The sequence below is a fragment of the Bos javanicus genome, chromosome 4 (genome assembly GCF_032452875.1).
Source record: "Bos javanicus breed banteng chromosome 4, ARS-OSU_banteng_1.0, whole genome shotgun sequence".
NCBI lineage: Eukaryota > Metazoa > Chordata > Mammalia > Artiodactyla > Bovidae > Bos > Bos javanicus.
The window spans coordinates 87339426-87356736 of NC_083871.1; the positions used below are offsets into that span (position 1 = coordinate 87339426).

Genomic DNA, 17311 nt, shown 5'->3' on the forward strand with positions numbered 1-17311 from the left:
AATAAAAGTATATATAAATATGTCACAGACATTATAAAAATGCTTGAAAAGTCCCTGCTAGGTGATCTCACGGCTGTCTTCTAACTCTAGCACATCGTGTGTGCTATGCAACTTGAGAGCCTGGGCAGAAAAGATGCAGGCCCCTGAGGCCTCCACACAAAAGCATATATAAGGATCTTTGCTTTAGACTGAGAAAAGGCTGTAGATATTTTTCTCATCCAATGCTCCTGCTTTTTTGATAAGGACACTGAGTCATGCAAGGAGACCCAGTTGGTAGCATGAAGCAGGAATGAAGTCTAGCTCTCCTGGACTCCCAGTTTGTCTGAGTTAATTCTAATATAAGCTATGACAAACCTAGATAGTGTATTAATAAAGCAGAGACATCACTTTGCCAACAAAGGTCTGTATACTCAAAGCTACAGTTTTTCCAGTAGTCATGTATGGATGTGAGAGTTGGACTATAAAGAAAGCTGAGTGCTGAAGAACTGATGCTTTCGAACTGTGGTGTTGGAGAAGACTCTTGAGAGTCCCTTGGACTTAACCAATCTTAAAGGAAATCAACGCTGATTATCATGTTCAGCAACAGTTGCTGAAGCTGAAGCCTCAATACTTTGGCCACCTGATGCGAAGAACTGACTCACTGAAAAGGACCCTGATGCTGGGAAAGATTGAGGGCAGGAGGAGAAGGGGACGACAGAGGATGAGATGGATTCAATGGACACGAGTCTGAGCAAATTCCAGGAGATAGTGAAGGACAGGGAAGCCTGGCATGCTGTAGTCCACAGGGTGCTGAAGAGTTGGACACATGACTTAGTGACTGAACAACAACAGTATAAGGTAGCAATAAATGTGGCATTTCTTGTATGCTTTCCTTGGCAAGATTTAGTGTTCCTGCCTTCATTTTTTTTTCTTGGTAAAAATTATCTAAGTCCTTTTCTGGCTAGAAACTTTTTCTTCAGCCACATTCACATAGCATTTGGGATCTTAGTTCCTCAACCAGGAACTGAACCCAAGTTCCCTGCATTGGAAGCATGGAGTCTTAAACACTGGACTGACAGGGAAGTCCCTAGAAGCTTTTGCTTTTGTTTTAAGGTGGTTTCCATTTCTCTACATCTTCCACAGGGGTCCCTGTAGATCAAAGTTATAACACATATGCCTGAAAATAGCAGTTACTGATAGAATCATTTCTAATAACTGACATCTTACGATTACATCAGTATTTCAATCCCATATCCTTCCTCTGAATTCCAGCCCCAAACACCTAAATATCTGAATGTTCCCTTGGTATCTCCTCTTTCCAGTATTTCAGAAGCAGCTCAACTCCCAAATGGCTGATACTGATATCACTGTCTTTTCCTCTAAATCTGTTCCTCTCCCAGGGCATCCTGCGTCACTGAAAGACATCAACATCCATCTCCTGCTTCAGGCTATAAACCTAGATGAATCCTCAATGTTTTTCTTTCTCTCCCCACTACTAACCCCTTGTCTTAGTCTGCTCAGACTGCTGTAACGGAATGCCGTAGATGGGATGGCTTACAAACAACAATAATTTCTCATAGTCAGGAGGCTATAAGACCTTCTAGAACTAACAAAAAAAACTGTCCTTTTCATCATAGGGGACTGGAATGCGAAAGTAGGCAGTCAAGAGATACCTGGAGTAACAGGCAAGTTTGGTCTTGCAGTACAAAGTGAAGCATGGAGAAGCCTAATAGAGTTTTGTCAAGAGAACACACTGGTCATAGCAAACACCCTGTTTTAAAAAAAGCAAGAGATGACTCTACATATGCACATCACCAGATGGTCAATACAGAAATCACATTGATTACATTCTTTGCAGACGAAGATTGAGAAGCTCTGCTGCTGCTGCTGCTAAGTCACTTCAGTTGTGTCCGACTCTGTGCGACCCCATAGACGGCAGCCCACCAGGCTGCCCCGTCCCTGGGATTCTCCAGGCAAGAACACTGGAGTGGGTTGCCATTTCCTTCTCCAGTGCATGAAAGTGAAAAGTGAAAGTGAAGTCGCTCAGTCGTGTCTGACTCTTAGCGACCCCATGGACTGTAGCCCACCAGGGCTCCTCCGTCCATGGGATTTTCCAGGCAAGAGTACTGGAATGGGGTGCCATTGCCTTCTCCTGAGAAGCTCTAGATGTCAGCAAAAACAAGACTGGGAGCTGACTGTGGCTCAGATCATAACTCTTTATTGTCAAATTCAGACTTAAATGGAAGAAAGTAGGGAAAAGAACCAGACCATTAGGTATAACCTAAATTAAATCCCTTACAGTCATACAGTGGAAGTGACAAATAGTTTCAAGGGATTAGATCTGTTAGAGTGCCTGAAGAACTATGGACAGGGGTTCATGACATTGTACAGTAGGCAGTGATCAAGACCATCCCTAAGAAAAAGAAATGCAAAAAATCAAAATGGTTGTCTGAGGAGGCCTTACAAATAGCTGAGAAAAGAAGAAAAGCTAAAGGCAAAGGAGAAAAGGAAAGAAATATCCATCTGAATGCAGGGTTCCAAAGAATAGCAAGGAGAGATAAGAAAGCCTTCCTCAGTGATCAATGCAAAGAAATAGAGGAAAACAATAGAATGGGAAAGACTAGAGATCTCTTCAAGAAAATTAGAGATACCAAGGGGACATTTCATGCAAAGATGGGCTTGATAAAGGACAAAAATAATATAGAAGCAGCAGATATTAAGAGGTGGCAAGAATACACAGAATTATAGGAAAAAGATCTTCATGACCCAGATAACCACAGTGATGTGATCATTCACCTAGAGCAAGAGATCCTGGAGTGAAGTCAAGTGGGCCTTAGGAAGCATCACTACGAACAAAGCTAGCGGAAGTGATGGAATACCAGTTGAGTTATTTCAAATCCTAAAACATGATGCTGTGAAAGTGCTGCACTCAATATGCCAGCAAATTTGGAAAACTCAGCAGTGGCCACAGGATTGGAAAAGCTCAGTCTTCATTCCAATCCCTAAGAAAGGCAATGCCAAAGAATGTTTGAACTACCACACAATTTCACTCATCTCACACACTAACAGAGTAATGCTCAAAACTCTCCAAGCCAGGCTTCAACAGTACATGAACCGAGAATGTCCAGATGCTCCAGCTGGATTTAGAAAAGGCAGAGGAACCAGAGATCAAATTTCTAACATCCTCTGGATCATAGAAAACAGCAAGAGAATTCCAGAAAAACATCTACCTCTGCTTCATTGACTATGCTAAAGTCTTTCACTGGGTAGATCATAAGAAACTGTGGAAAATTCTTAAAAGAGATGGGAATACCAGACCACCTTACCTGCCTCCAGAGAAGCCTGTATGCAGATCAAGAAGCAACAGTTAGAACTGGACACGGAATGATGGACTGGTTCAAAATTGGGAAAGAATTATGTCAAGGCTGTATACTGTTACCCTGCTTATTTAACTTACCTGCAGAGTACATCATGCGAAATGCTGGGCTGAATAAAGCACAAGCTGGAATCAAGATTGCTGGGAGAAATATCAATAACCTCAGATATGCAGATGACACCACCCTTATGGCAGAAAGTGAAGAAGAACTAAAGAGCCTCTTGACGAAAGTGAAAGAGGAGGGTGAAAAAACTGGCCTAAAACTCCTCAACATTCAGAAAACTAAGATCATGGCATCTGGTCCCATCACTTCATGGCAAATAGATGGGGAAACAATGGAAACAGTGACAGACTTTATCTTCTTGGGCTCTAAAATCACTGCAGACGGTGACTGTAGCCAGGAAATTAAAAGACGCTTGCTCCTTGGAAGGAAAGCTATGACCAACCTGCTGCTGCTGCTGCTAAGTCGATTCAGTCATGTCTGACTCTGTGAGACCCCATAGACAGCAACCCACCAGGCTCCTCTGTCCCTGGGATTCTCCAGGCAAGAACACTGGAGTTGCCATTTCCTTCTCCAATGCATGCAAGTGAAAAGGGAAAGTGAAGTCGCTCAGTCATGTCCGACTCTTTGCAACCCCATGGACTGCAGCCTACAAGGCTCCTCTGTCCATGGAATTTTCTTGGCAAGAGTACTGGAGTGGGATGACCAACCTAGACAGCATATTAAAAAGCAGAGACATTATTTTGCCGACAAAGATCCATATAGTCTAGTTCAGTTCAGTTCGGTCACTCAGTCGTGTCTTACTCTTTGCTACTCCGTGGACTGCAGCACGCCAGGCCTCCCTGTCCATCAACAACTCCCAGAGTTTACTCAAACTCATATCCATTGAGTCGGTGATGCCATCCTACCATTTCATCTTCTGTCGTCCCCTTCTCCTGCATTCAATCTTTCCCAGCATCAGGGTCTTTTCAAATGAGTCAGTTCGTTGCATCATGTGGCTAAAATATTGGAGTTTCAGCTTCAACATCAGTCCTTCCAATGAATATTCAGGGCTGATTTCCTTGCAGTCCAAGGGACGCTTAAGCATCTTCTCCAACACCACAGTTCAAAAGCCTCAGTTCTTTAGCGCTCAGCTTTCTTTATAGGCCAACTCTCACATCCATACATGACTCCTGGAAAAACCATAGCTTTGACTAGGCAGACTTTTGTTGGCAAAGTAATGTCTCTGCTTTTTAATATGCTGTCTAGATTGATCATAGCTTTTCTCCAAGGAGCAAGTGTCTTTTAATTTCATGGCTGCAGTCACCGTCTGCAGTGATTTTGGAGCCCCCAAAAATAGTCAGCCACTGTTTCCCCATTTATTTGCCATAAAGTGATGGGACCAGATGCCATGATCTTAGTTTTCTGAATGTTGTTTCAAGCCAACTTTTTCACTCTCCTCTTTCACTTTCATCAGGAGGTTCTTTAGTTCTTTTTCACTTTCTGCCATAAGGGTGGTATCATCTGCATATCTGAGGTTATTGATATTTCTCCCAGCAATCTTGATTCCAGCTTGTGCTTTATTCAGCCCAGCATTTCGCATGATGTACTCTGCAGGTAAGTTAAAAAAGCAGGGTAACAGTATACAGCCTTGACATAATTCTTTCCCAATTTTGAACCAGTCCATCATTCCGTGTCCAGTTCTAACTGTTGCTTCTTGATCTGCATACAGGCTTCTCTGGAGGCAGGTAAGGTGGTCTGGTATTCCCATCTCTTTTAAGAATCTTCCACAGTTTGTTGTGATCCACACAGTCAAAGTCTTTGGCATAGTCCATGAAGCAGATGTTTTTCTGGAACTCTTTTGGTTTTTTGATGATCCATTGGACGTTGGCAATTTGATCTCTGGTTCCTCTGCCTTTTCTAAAACCAGTTTGACACGGTTCATGTACTGTTGAAGCCTGGCTTGGAGAATTTTGAGCATCACTTGGCTAGAATGTGAGATGAGTGCAATCATGTGGTAGTTTGAGCATTCTTTGGCATTGCCTTTCTTTGGGATTGGAATGAAAACTGAGCTTTTCCAGTCCTGTGGCCACTGCTGAGTTTTCCAAATTTGCTAGCATATTGAGTGCAGCATTTTCACAGTTAGGATTTAAATAGCTTAACGTGAATTCCATCACCGCCACTAGCTTTGTTTGTAGTGATGCTTCCTAAGGCCCACTTGACTTCACAATTCAGAATGTCTCGCTTTAGGTGAGTAATCATATCATCGTGATTATCTGGGTTGTGAAGATCTTCTTTGTGAAGTTCTCTGTGTATTCTTGCCACATCTTCTTAATATCTCTGCTTCTGTTAGGTCCTGCTCTGTGGTACTGTGGTGCCTCATAATGACTGAAGGTAGCCCCCAAAAGAGGAGCCTTGTCAGGGATTTATACTGACCTGCCAATGCCAAGAGATACCCAAGGTCCCTCCTAGGGGAGCAGCCAGAGGTGGGCAAAGTGTGTGGACTGAACTTTCCTTTCTTGGTCACCTTTTCCTGGACTCTCTGACCATTCTGTAATTGCATGGGGAATCAGAACTACTAACATAATCTGTTGGATCATAGACTTTCAATGGACTTGTGATTCATGCCGTTACTATGTACTTTTACTTAGACCCCAAGCGTGGCAGTCATGGAAGTGCCTAGCCTTGCTAGGAGTTACAAGTTACAATAGCATGTTTGGGAGCGAGGCAGAGCTCTAGCTCCAGGAAAGTCTCAAAGCTATGGTTTTTCCAGTAGTCACATATGGATGTCAGAGTTGGACCATAAAGAAAGCTGAGTGCTGAAGAATTGATGCTTTTGAACTGCGGTGTTGGGAAATATTCTTGAGAGTCCCTTGGACTGCAAGGAGATCCGACCAGTCAAACCTAAAGGAAATCAGTCCTGAATATTCACTGGAAAGACTGATGCTGATCCTTAAACTCCATTCCTTTGGCCACCTGATGGAAAGAACTGACTTATTGGAAAAGACCCTGATGCTAGGAAAGACTGAAGGCAGAAAAAGGGGATGACAGAGGATGAGATGGTTGGATAGCATTACCAGCTCGATGGACATGAGTTTGAGCAACCTCCAGGAGATGGTGAAGGACAGGAAAGCCTGGTGCGCTGCAGTCCATGGGGTTGCAAAGAGTCGGACATGACTGAGCGACTGAACTGGAGGCTGAGAAGGCAGCAATCAAGGTGCTGGCAGATTTAATGTCTGATGAGGACCCACTTCATGGTTCACATATGATACCTTCTGTCTGTGTTTTCACCTGGCAGAAAGGACTAGGGAGCTTTGTGGGGTGTTTTATATAAGGAAACTAATCCCATTTATGAGGGCTTTAACCTCATGACCTTATTACCTCTCAAGTGTACCACCTTCAAATACCACCACACTGAGGATTAGGTTTTAATATATGAATTGTGGGAGGACACAAACATTCAGTCTTTAGCACCCTACCCATTGTATATCTTAAATGTCTTTGGATTAGTCCAACAGAGACCAATGTTACAACCTGCTTCCTACTCCCTCTCAATCAGTTTGCTGTGCACAATCAAATGAATCATCTTATAATGCAAATAAATATGATTAATTCCCTACCGCTACTCTCTGCCACTCCAGCCCTTCAATGACTTCTCATTCCTCTTAGGATGAACACATTAAACTCCTCAGGCCTATAGATGGGCTTTGCAGCAAGATTCCATACTACCTCTCGGGGAGAGGAGTTTCCCTATATGCTGAGGGAACCATCAGCGTATAGTTAAATGGAAAGTGGGAAAGTCACAGAAATGTATGGAATGAGTTCAAAAGAAAAGCATAGATGGAAAGTCAAGAATACCACCATTTAGCAGCTAGGTGGAGAGAACACAAGGATGGAAAGCTGAGATCTTTTCCAGGCATGAAAAATGGGCGTGTAGGTGGGACATATGCTGCTGAGTATTACATGTGATTAACACCCATGGATCATCTCAAAATATTTGTGAAGACATGTGGATAAGAAGAGGATGAAGAAGTAGAATTGAAGAGAGGAGATAAAAAGAAGGATGTGTTACTTCTTATTCATCCATATGTAATAAACATATTTCTCAATATGCACAGACAACTTAAAGTATGGAAAGAAACATTTGGGATACAAAGAATTATTTTATTAATCTACTTTATATTGAATTAATATAATATTGAAATAATTAATATGGTATAAAAAGTCTAGGACAAATCTCTTAGAATTTGCCTTTCATAAAGACCATTAATGTAGAAGTTACAATTTTAATTTTCACAGTCTTTTGCTTTTTCCTGATTTCCTGGAGATCTGGAATCAGCAAGTGCAATGGATTGGGAATCTGAAACTCAAAAGCTGGGAATCTGAAACTCAAAAGCTTTGAATCTTGACACTTGCACTTATTAGGTGTGTGACTCTGGTTAGTTTACTCTGCTGGTTTGAAGAATAGATTCCTATCTGTGAAATAGGGTAAGCCCACCTATTTCCTAGGTGCTATGTATGAAGTTTGAATTAAATAATACATGTATAGTCACTCTTTCTCAGTAGGTACTTCATAAATATCTCTCTTAAAAAATCATTCTTCTTTGGTGAAAACAAATGGGAATACACTATCTTAGGAACTGTCTTATTTTTAAATATACTTTAGTCTTAAAGTAGTTTATATAGCCATCTAGGTGCAGGGTCATCAGAGCAGTGGTTCTCAAAGTCTGACTCAGGAACCCCTACATCAAAATCACCATGATGAGTGGTTAAACATGCACAATCCTGTCCTTCTTCCAAAACTTCTGGAAAGCAGGACTTGGGCATCTGCATTTTAAAAAGCTCTCAGGCAATTTTTTTGGCACGCTAGCATTTAAGGATTGTATAACAGAATTGTAATAATTCATCTTTGCTTAATGATACAAAATTTACTATTTACTGTCATGCAAATGACAAATGACAAGTGCAAATAGCATTTTTAAATAAGATGGTTGCCCAAACTACCAAATGAATTTATTTTATACTTTTAAACTAAAGATTATTTAGAAGTGCTATTTGACTATAGGAGAAAGGATCCATAGAGAATAACTACAATCTAGAACTGATTTCTAATATCATATTAATAGCTAGTTTCAATAGACTATTTAAAATGAATTAAAATGAAAATTTCAATTCCTCAGTTGCACTAGCCATGTCTCAAGTGCTCCACACCCACATGTTACCATACTGGATGGTGCAGGATAAACATTTGTATCATCACAGACAGTTCTAGAGGATGGTGCTGACCTCTGGAACACCATTTCCTGACTCAAATACACTGGATTTGTGATTATCCAAATGCATTTCATATAGAAAAATTTAGGTTTCTTACTTTGCCAGAAACAAATGCAGAGATGATGTGCAGCCTTGTCTGCCTTCTCTGCACCCCCCCTCCTCAAACCAAAACTAACTGCAGTCTTTTTGCCTTGTTACCTATTTAAACCTTTATGAACTGCATGTGTGTGAGTGCATGCTCAGTCATGCCTGACTCTTTGTGACCCCATGGGCTGCAGCCTGCCAAGCTCCTCTGTCTATGAGACTCTCCAGGCAAGAATACTGGAGTGGGTTGCCATTTCCTCCTCCAGGGGATCTTCCTGACCCAGGGATTGAACCCATGTTTCCTGCACTGGCAGGCAGATTCTTTACCACTGCGCGACCTGGCAAGCCCTATGAACTGCATGAAAAAAAGTAAAGTGAAAATGTTAGTCACTCAGTCGTGTCTGACTCTTTGCAACCCTGTGGACTATAGCCTGCCAGGCTCCTTTGTCTATGGATTTCTCCAGTCAAGAATACTGGAGTGGGTAGACCTTTCCTTCCCCAGGGGATCTGGCAGATTCTTTATCTTCTGAGCCACCAGGGAAGCCCTTGCACTTCCAGTAGCTCCTTTTATGTATCATTCTCACGAAAGACAACTTCCACAGAAGAACGGTGCTGACAGTGAGGCTCCATTTGGATAAAATTTCCCTGGATGGCTCACAGACAATGAAGGCGCTCTGTTAACTATGTCCCTTTGGCGGGCTGGTAGTACACTGCTGCTACAAGCGACGGGCTGGCTAGACTCCTGGGAGGGCAGGAACCTCCTGGTTCTTCCTCTAGGAGCTTCATTCTCCTGCGGTTCACCTCCTCCCCCACCTGCCAGAGGTTTTCCTGTTAACCCTTCTCTGTTGCCCTTGTTGGTGAGTGTTGTCAGTGTGGGTGTTCATTTCTGGGGTGGAAGCCACCAGAGCAAGAACAAATGGGAGGTGATGTTATTCCAAAATCATTTTTCTTTGTGACTTTTTTCCACCTGAAAACCTGCTACCAGAGAATTTGGAAAACCACACAAAATAAATTCTAAGAAATCCTCCATACCCTCAAATTAACTATAATCCCACCACCCAGATAAAAGCTCTGTTGACATTCTCAGGTTTATCTATCTTTTCTGTATGTGATAACACTTCAGATCATAGTTTCCACTTCTAAATATTCAGCTTTTTTCCCATTTAACACTATATTATGAAACTTTAATATTATAGTCTTTGAAAGCAAACTTTCTTAATATAGACGTCCTATAATTTACCACTGATCGCATGTTAGAGATTAAAGTTGATGCCAGTTTTTAGTTAGAAATAATGTGACAACTATTAATGTATATAAATTTTGTGCATCTCTCTGGGTAGTAAGAAAAAAATACAAAAAGGATTTTAGGTGAATGGGTATCAGTGTACTCGATAGAGTTCTAAACTATCTTCTAGAAAGTTTGTAGCCATTTACACCTTCATATACAGAAAATGTGAGTGTACCATTTGACCTTTTCTAAAATCGAGCGATAGCTTAAAAACATCTGTGCTAATTTCTAGAAGAAAATATTATGTAAATTGTAGTTTTTTGGTATTGCTTAAATTCATGAGGCTTAACATTTTTCATGCTTATTGGGCATCTCTAGCTTTTCTTTTCTAAGCAACATGTACTTGGGGACTTTCCCAGTGATCCAGTGGTCAAGAGTTTGTCTTCCAATGCAGGAAGTGTGAATTTGATCCCTGGTTGGGGAACTAAGAACCCACATAGTTTGTGGCTAAAAAACCAAAACGTAGAACAGAAGCAATCTTGTAGCAAATTCAATAAAGACCTTGAAAAAATAAACAGCATGTCCTGTGTCTGTTTACTGAATTGAAGGTGGGTTTTCCTTTGTATTTTTTTATTCTTTTGCATTCTGTATATACTTCTAATTGTTTTATGAAGTCTAATCTGGGGTTCTTCAATCAAGTATCTGTTCTTATGAAAGTGCCCCTCAGGGACCCATCCGTCCTCTTTCCTCACTCTTTCAGCTCCCCAGGCTTTCAGGCTGTCCATCTCTTTTCCTATCAGCCCCTGAATTCAAATGTCACCTATGGCAGTCTGTTCCACCTTAGTGCTAGTGCTAGTCGCTCAGTCGTGTCCGACTCTTTGCGACCCTATAGATTGTAGCCCACCAGGCTCCTCTGTCCATGAGGATTTTCCAGGCAAGAATATTGGAGTGGGTTGCCATTCACTTATCTACGGGATCTTCCTGACCCAGGGTTTGAACCCAGGTCTCCTGCATTGCAGGCAGATTTTTAACATCTGAGCCACCAGAGAAGCCCTTAGTGGAATTTTAAATGGAACACTCACTGATGCTTCATCACTACTTATACAACTCAAGGTCATAGCTTTTGTCAAAGATATCTGAAGGAAGTCGTGGGAGGCCTCTGAGTGGAGAACCTCAGACATCACCCTGTCAGCCTTCTTTGTCCACCTGTGAGACTGGTTCTGGAGTCCCAGTGCTGCCAACACAACCAACAAGCTAATTCCAAGAACTGATGCCCACTCAACTCATCCCTAGAGACAAACAGTAAGGGAACGTGAGTGTGAAAGCGTAAGGGGTTACTGGACAAGAGAGTTATTTCTAGAAGGACAACTGAAAAAAAAGCCAAAATTAATCATAAACAAAACCCCAAAAGGTACTGACAAAGAGCGTTCATAATTTGATCCTAATTTTTCTTAGAATATGAACTTTTTCACATCTACCTTAAAGTTATTATTTCTCAATCAGGTATTTCAAAACCTAAGACACACATTTCTAAAAATTCACGGTTGAAAATTATATAAAGAATACCTTACCTTTGAAACTAGGAGTGAAATGATTTCTTTTACAGTGTTGTCAATCAAATCATCTATTTTGGAATGGTACTGCTGCTAGATATTAAAAGACAAAGATGCATTAGCTGAAGTGGACACAAAACTTATTTATGTCATTAGGCATAAATGCTTTAAAGCTACTAGTTATGACATATCAGATTTACACAAAATGACCATTTTGCACCTTAGAAGAACAAAACCTTGCAAATGATCCACCAATCAACACTTTTTACATTGTGGGGTTTGAAAATTTTCCCATGTGCTCTGTTGAGTTAAGCAGCTAATGGGGTTATTATACAGATGAATTGAGTTCTTATTCTTATTCAGACAGAGGAATGTGAAGGATACTTTTTGTCTTCTCCTCTATAATTAAGGTGGCCGAGTATTTTTGTAAAGGGTTGGTTTAGCGGGGGAAGCAAAAAGACTGGAAAAAGATTTAATTAATACAGCATTTCATGTCTGACAACTCTCATTCATAAGTTATTTTAAACGTGCTCTAGAAATAAAATGAGCTCCCAATTGTTCTTGCTGAAAGGACCTTTTTGTCAGCATGGGGAGCCGCAGTTTATACAATTCTTACAATATGCTCAAGCAAGGGCAAAATTAAAATTTCATCAACAAAGGTGATAGATGGTAACAAATTAATAGGCCATAAAAGGTACAATGAAACAGCACTCACTCCCCATAGTTTTTTTTTTACTGCTTCCTCATGAAAATGATGCCTTTAAGTAAATGCAAAAAAAAAAAAAAAGATGTATTTAAAATAAACCTGAAAGACTCTTTATTTTTTGCCTTCTTTAGAGACTACTAGAGAGTTCTCTTCTTAAATTAGCAGGAGCTTTGGCTTTGGCGGCGTGTGAAGGCACATTCATTGAAACAGTAATTCTTCCTTTAGAAGCATTTATCTGACGGCTGATTGTCCGCAATAGCCACTTCACGAAAATGTGACTTGTAAAGACTAACCCTATCTTGATGGTTCAAGGCTTCTTGGAACAGCTAACATAATGCATGGAGTAAAAGTACTCAGGTCAGGATAAACAGACCAACTTAACAGCTGCTGGTTGAATGGTTTCCAAAGATGTGAGTTTTTGAAAGCTATTTTTCCTTCTGAAAACATGTCTCAAAGTTTCCACACAGAACAAAACATCAACTTAGGTCTGTTCTGGAACACACAGGAATGAGGTCCCCCCCCACAGGCTTTCAAAGTGACAAGCCATCATCTACCTGCATAAATAATGAAGAAAGGAGGCAGAATTTTGGAGCACGGGAATTGTTTTCTTTTCCTGCTTGTGTGTGTGTGTATGCCTGTGTGTATATGTGTGTGTTGAGAAGAGGTCTTAAATTAAGCACACATATATGAACAGGGAACTTTCTAGGCATGTATTTTTCACTCAGGGAAAGAAACTACTAAGTGTCTGTCTCCCCAAATTTGTACTCCCCAAAAGACAAACAGAATGGAAGCCTAGAGGGTGGATTCCTACTGCTGTAGTTTTTTTTTTTTTTTTTTTGCTTTCAGAACAGCTTGAAGAGAAGGAAAAGGAAAAACAAGACAACAAAACAAAGAAAAGCAAGGTAGAAGAGAAAGAGCTTGAAAAACCTGGCCTAAAACCCTGGCTGGTAGTTGAGATGACCAAGGAGACCCCAGAGGGAGAGGTACAAAAACATCACTTCCCTCTCCCCACTAACCCCTCCTCCTAACTGAAACTGTTCCACTGACCAGGCAGTGGAGGAGCCTGTGCAAATGAGCCCTGCACGGCTCCCTCTCCAGGCACTCTCTTTTCATATCCTTCTCTCTCCAGATTTGTGCCTGTGTAGCAGGAGGAAATAAAAATAGCAGATTGAGGCTTCTCTTTGGGGTAGAAGAGGAAAGGGATACAGGAGACGGGTTTCAAGCTACTCTCCTTCCTCTACACGGAAAGTGCTAGAAAACATTCAGTCACCTGAAGCTGCAAAGTTTCATCTTCTTGCGCATGCCTTATCCTCAATGTTTATCTCTCTTTGCCATAACTTTCATTTTTAACTTTCATTTTTCACATTATTTAAAAAAAATAATGAAATGGCATCAGAAAGCTATTGGATATAGAACAGCAGAGCTTCTACACATTTGAATTTTGGGTTGCACTGATTTTTGGCAATTTCTTAAAATCAAGAGATGAGCCACTAAAGAGGTCATTTATATCCTTTTTATTGAAAGGCAGGGAAAAGCAGGCTCTAGGAGCCATCCAATTCTCTTATAATGCACACTTTTAGACTGCTGTTTTCTTTCATGTTTAATCCAGCCAAAAGCAGAGGGAGGGAAAGAGAGCAAGTTAAAAAGGAAGAAACAGGGTGGGAGGGAGGCTCAAGAGGAAGGGTACATGTGTATACTTATAGCTGATTTGCATCGCTGTACAGCAAAAACTAACATAATACTGTAAGCTTTTGTAATAAATTATAATCAATTGTAATCAATTACACTCTGATTTAAAAAGTATATAATTTAAAAAGAGGGGAAAAAAAGTATACATTTTAAATGTGTTACCGGGTGGAGGGGGCAAACCTAAATAGTATAATGATTGCTAGGTTGTTTTTTTTTTTTATATGAGATTTTGGTGGTGCTAATAGTAAAGAACCTGTCCGCTGATTCAGGAGACACAAGAGAAATGGGTTCAATCCCTGGGTTGGGAAAATCCCCTGGAGTAGGACACGGGAATTCACTCCAATATTCTTGCCTGGAAAATTCCATGGACAGAAGAGGCTGGCAGGCTACAGTCATTGGGGCTGCAAAGAGTCGGCCATGACCGAGTGACTGAGCAGTAGTTTGCTACTGTCAATGTATCTGATCAGCTCTGACTTCACTGATACTAAATCTGAAAGCAGCTGGGAACTTCCAGAGTCTGCTCTAGCTGTACAGGTAGCAGATGTGGTCTAGGAGTACTCTGAGTGGAAATGTGGAGGTAGCTTCAGAATTCACATTTTACATACATACTCTGCAAAGAGAATAACCCAGAAATGCCACATATAGGTAACAGAAAATTAGCTAGAAAAAAGTTATTCATTAGGGGATCCAGATAGTTTCCAAAGACAAATGTAAACACACAAAGAGATCAAAACAGTTATGAACAGAATTTATCTGGAAACATGGACATTTCCTAAGCTAAAGTTGATAAAATTTAGGTTTTCATTTAGATTAGCAGACCAAATTTTTGTTCAAAACCTGACAAGTTTTTGTCTGCAACAATAAAAGCTTATAAAATTTCTATCAGAATATTTCAAGTTGGATCAATGATTCTACAAACTGGTACTTTCCAGATCATTCTTAGATGAATTCTTTCCACAACTGACCTCAAAACTGTCTGTGCCCTGCTTCTCCATTAGGTGACTCTGCACTTGGATTAAGATGAACTTTGATGGTGACTGCAGCCCTAAAAGAAGCTTGCTCCTTGGAAGAAAAACTATGACCAACGTAGATAGCATATTAAGAAGCAGAGACATTACTTTGCTGACAAAGGTCCGTCTAGTCAAGGCTATGGTTTTTCTAGTAGTCATGGATGGATGTGAGAGTTGGACTATAAAGAAAGCTGAATGTTGAAGAACTGATGTTTTTGAACTGATGTTTTGTGGTGTTGGAGAAGACTTTTGAGAGTCCTTTGGACTGCAAGATCAAACCAGTCAATCCTAAATTAAATCAGTTCTGAATATTCATTGGAAGGACTGATCCTGAAGCTCCAATACTTTGGCCATCTGATGTGAAGAACTGACTCATTGGAAAAGACCCTGATGCTGGGAAAGACTGAAGGTGGGCAGAGAAGGGGACGGCAGAGGATGAGATAGTTGGATGGCATCACCAACTAGATGGACATGAGTTTGAGTAAGCTCCGGGAGTTGGTGATAGACTGGGAAGCCTAGTGTGCTGCAGTCCATGGGGTTGCAAAGAGTCGGACATGACTGAGTGACTGGACTGACTGAGGAATTTTTACTTCATGGAGCCCAGGGAATTCAGATCAGGCATGGGTCTGAAGTCCTGGCCCCTTTACACATGGGTAAATATCCTCATCTCACCTGACTGTTCTCATGCAGACACATAAGAAATGAAGACTAGCCAAATGCCAGTGCAATCCAGTATTCTTAAAAATTTTGGTCCTTCTGCTGGGATGATTTTTAAAGGTATTGGATTGTTAGATCTGGAAATGGAAGTATTTTACTGCAATTGTAAACAAATTCCACATATGTAGGGGTCCCTGAGTTGCTCCATTAATGTGTTTTCACTTTCAATGGATGGACCATGAGATACAGTGGGTCTGAGAGCATATGACTGCTGAAGGCCCATGCAGTCGTCTGCTCTTTTGCAGGGATGGATAACGAGGATTTCTAAGCACTGGTGGTTTTCGGATCTCCACATCTGTCCCTGAGGGCCTGGCCTGAGATTGCTGACTCATTACACACAGCTGTCACAAGAGCAGATCATTCGATCACTAATTACTCCATTAAATGCTGTTCCGGGCTGTGGCTGAGAGTGTCTGCATCATCGTATGCCATGTAAGAAAACAGAATCATAATTCAGGAGTCCAGAAGGGGCTTTACTGTGGGTAAGGAGTTGGTAAGCTTTTGTCCCAGCAATGATGATATGATAAATTTACTAGAGATTGTACAGAGGTAATTCCCTTAAATCTAGAAAAAAATAAAATCTGCTAGGTTTACCTACATAGTATACTATATATCTTTATGAGTTTCCAAATTGTGTAATAGTCTAGTTTTTTCAATAACTTTAATTTGTTGCTTGCTATACAATGGGGTCCTATGCATGGGCTCACCTATGCATGTAATGTATTCATCACTTTGTAATCATCCCCAAACTTGTCTTAAACACATACAGAGAGGAAAAGCCGGTGCAATTACATGTATATATTTCCTGGAGATTAAAAGCAAAGTATAAAATACTTCTTGAGCACGGAAACTCTTGTTTACCACTTTTCAGGGTTGCTAATGGGTTTTACACCTGCCCTTTTTGAAGTATATTAATTGTGTGAAAGTTGTGGGGAACTAATTGTCTCTGGTGAGAAGGTACAGGTGCAGATATAATGAACAACAGCAGATTACTCTTCAAAATCATCCACCTATTAATGTGAAGAATCATTTGACAATGCAACAATGTTTTGTCATTTGTGTGGGCGCCTGTTTTTCTTTCAGAGTACTGGAGTGAGTTGTTTCTTACAGGGGAGGATTTTTTTTAAATGGGGATAAGATTTTTAAAGCAGTGACAAAAAATCAGTCTGCTCATTCAACAAACATTTACTATGTATCTATTGTGTGTCAGGTACTGCAGTGTATGTGAAAACAAGAACAAATGGATAAATCCAGTATTAATGGAAGAGGCAAGAGGATTCCATAAACCTGATGAGAAATGGATGTGTGTATAAAGAGACAGACAATGTTCTCAAGCAGACAATAAAAGGTTTACATCTGGCTATAGAAAACCAAGAAGGTGGTTGTGAGCCATTGATAGCCAAGCCAGCTGCCTACTCATTCAGATAATTAGATAATAAATCACGTTTCAAGAGATCAGAGAATGATAAAACTGAATACTCCATAACACGTATCAGCTCCTTACTTTGTCTGTAAGGTTGTATGCTGTGGTATTAGAAATACACTTTTCCCCCCGAATTGCTCAAAGAATGAAATACGTGGATATGTGAACAAATTATGGCCAAATAGCTAATGTCTGTCTCTTGGTTAAATAAGTACGACATTCAAAATAGTGGATCTTCTTATCCTCTTGTGTAGTATTGTGTGTGTGTGCTCAGCTGTGTCCGACTCATGGA

At 40.6% G+C, this 17311-nt stretch overlaps 1 protein-coding gene across 11 annotated transcripts in view; it reads right to left on the reverse strand.

Moving 5' to 3' along the window:
• The window catches only part of CADPS2 (calcium dependent secretion activator 2), a 591026-nt gene that overhangs the window by 47887 nt on the left and 525828 nt on the right, over nucleotides 1–17311 (reverse strand). For all 11 annotated transcript variants that reach the window (XM_061414557.1, XM_061414550.1, XM_061414559.1 and 8 more), the window contains one exon: nucleotides 11493–11567. In XM_061414557.1, coding sequence (XP_061270541.1) covers nucleotides 11493–11567 — 75 coding nt within the window. The remainder of the gene's footprint in view (nucleotides 1–11492; nucleotides 11568–17311) is intronic.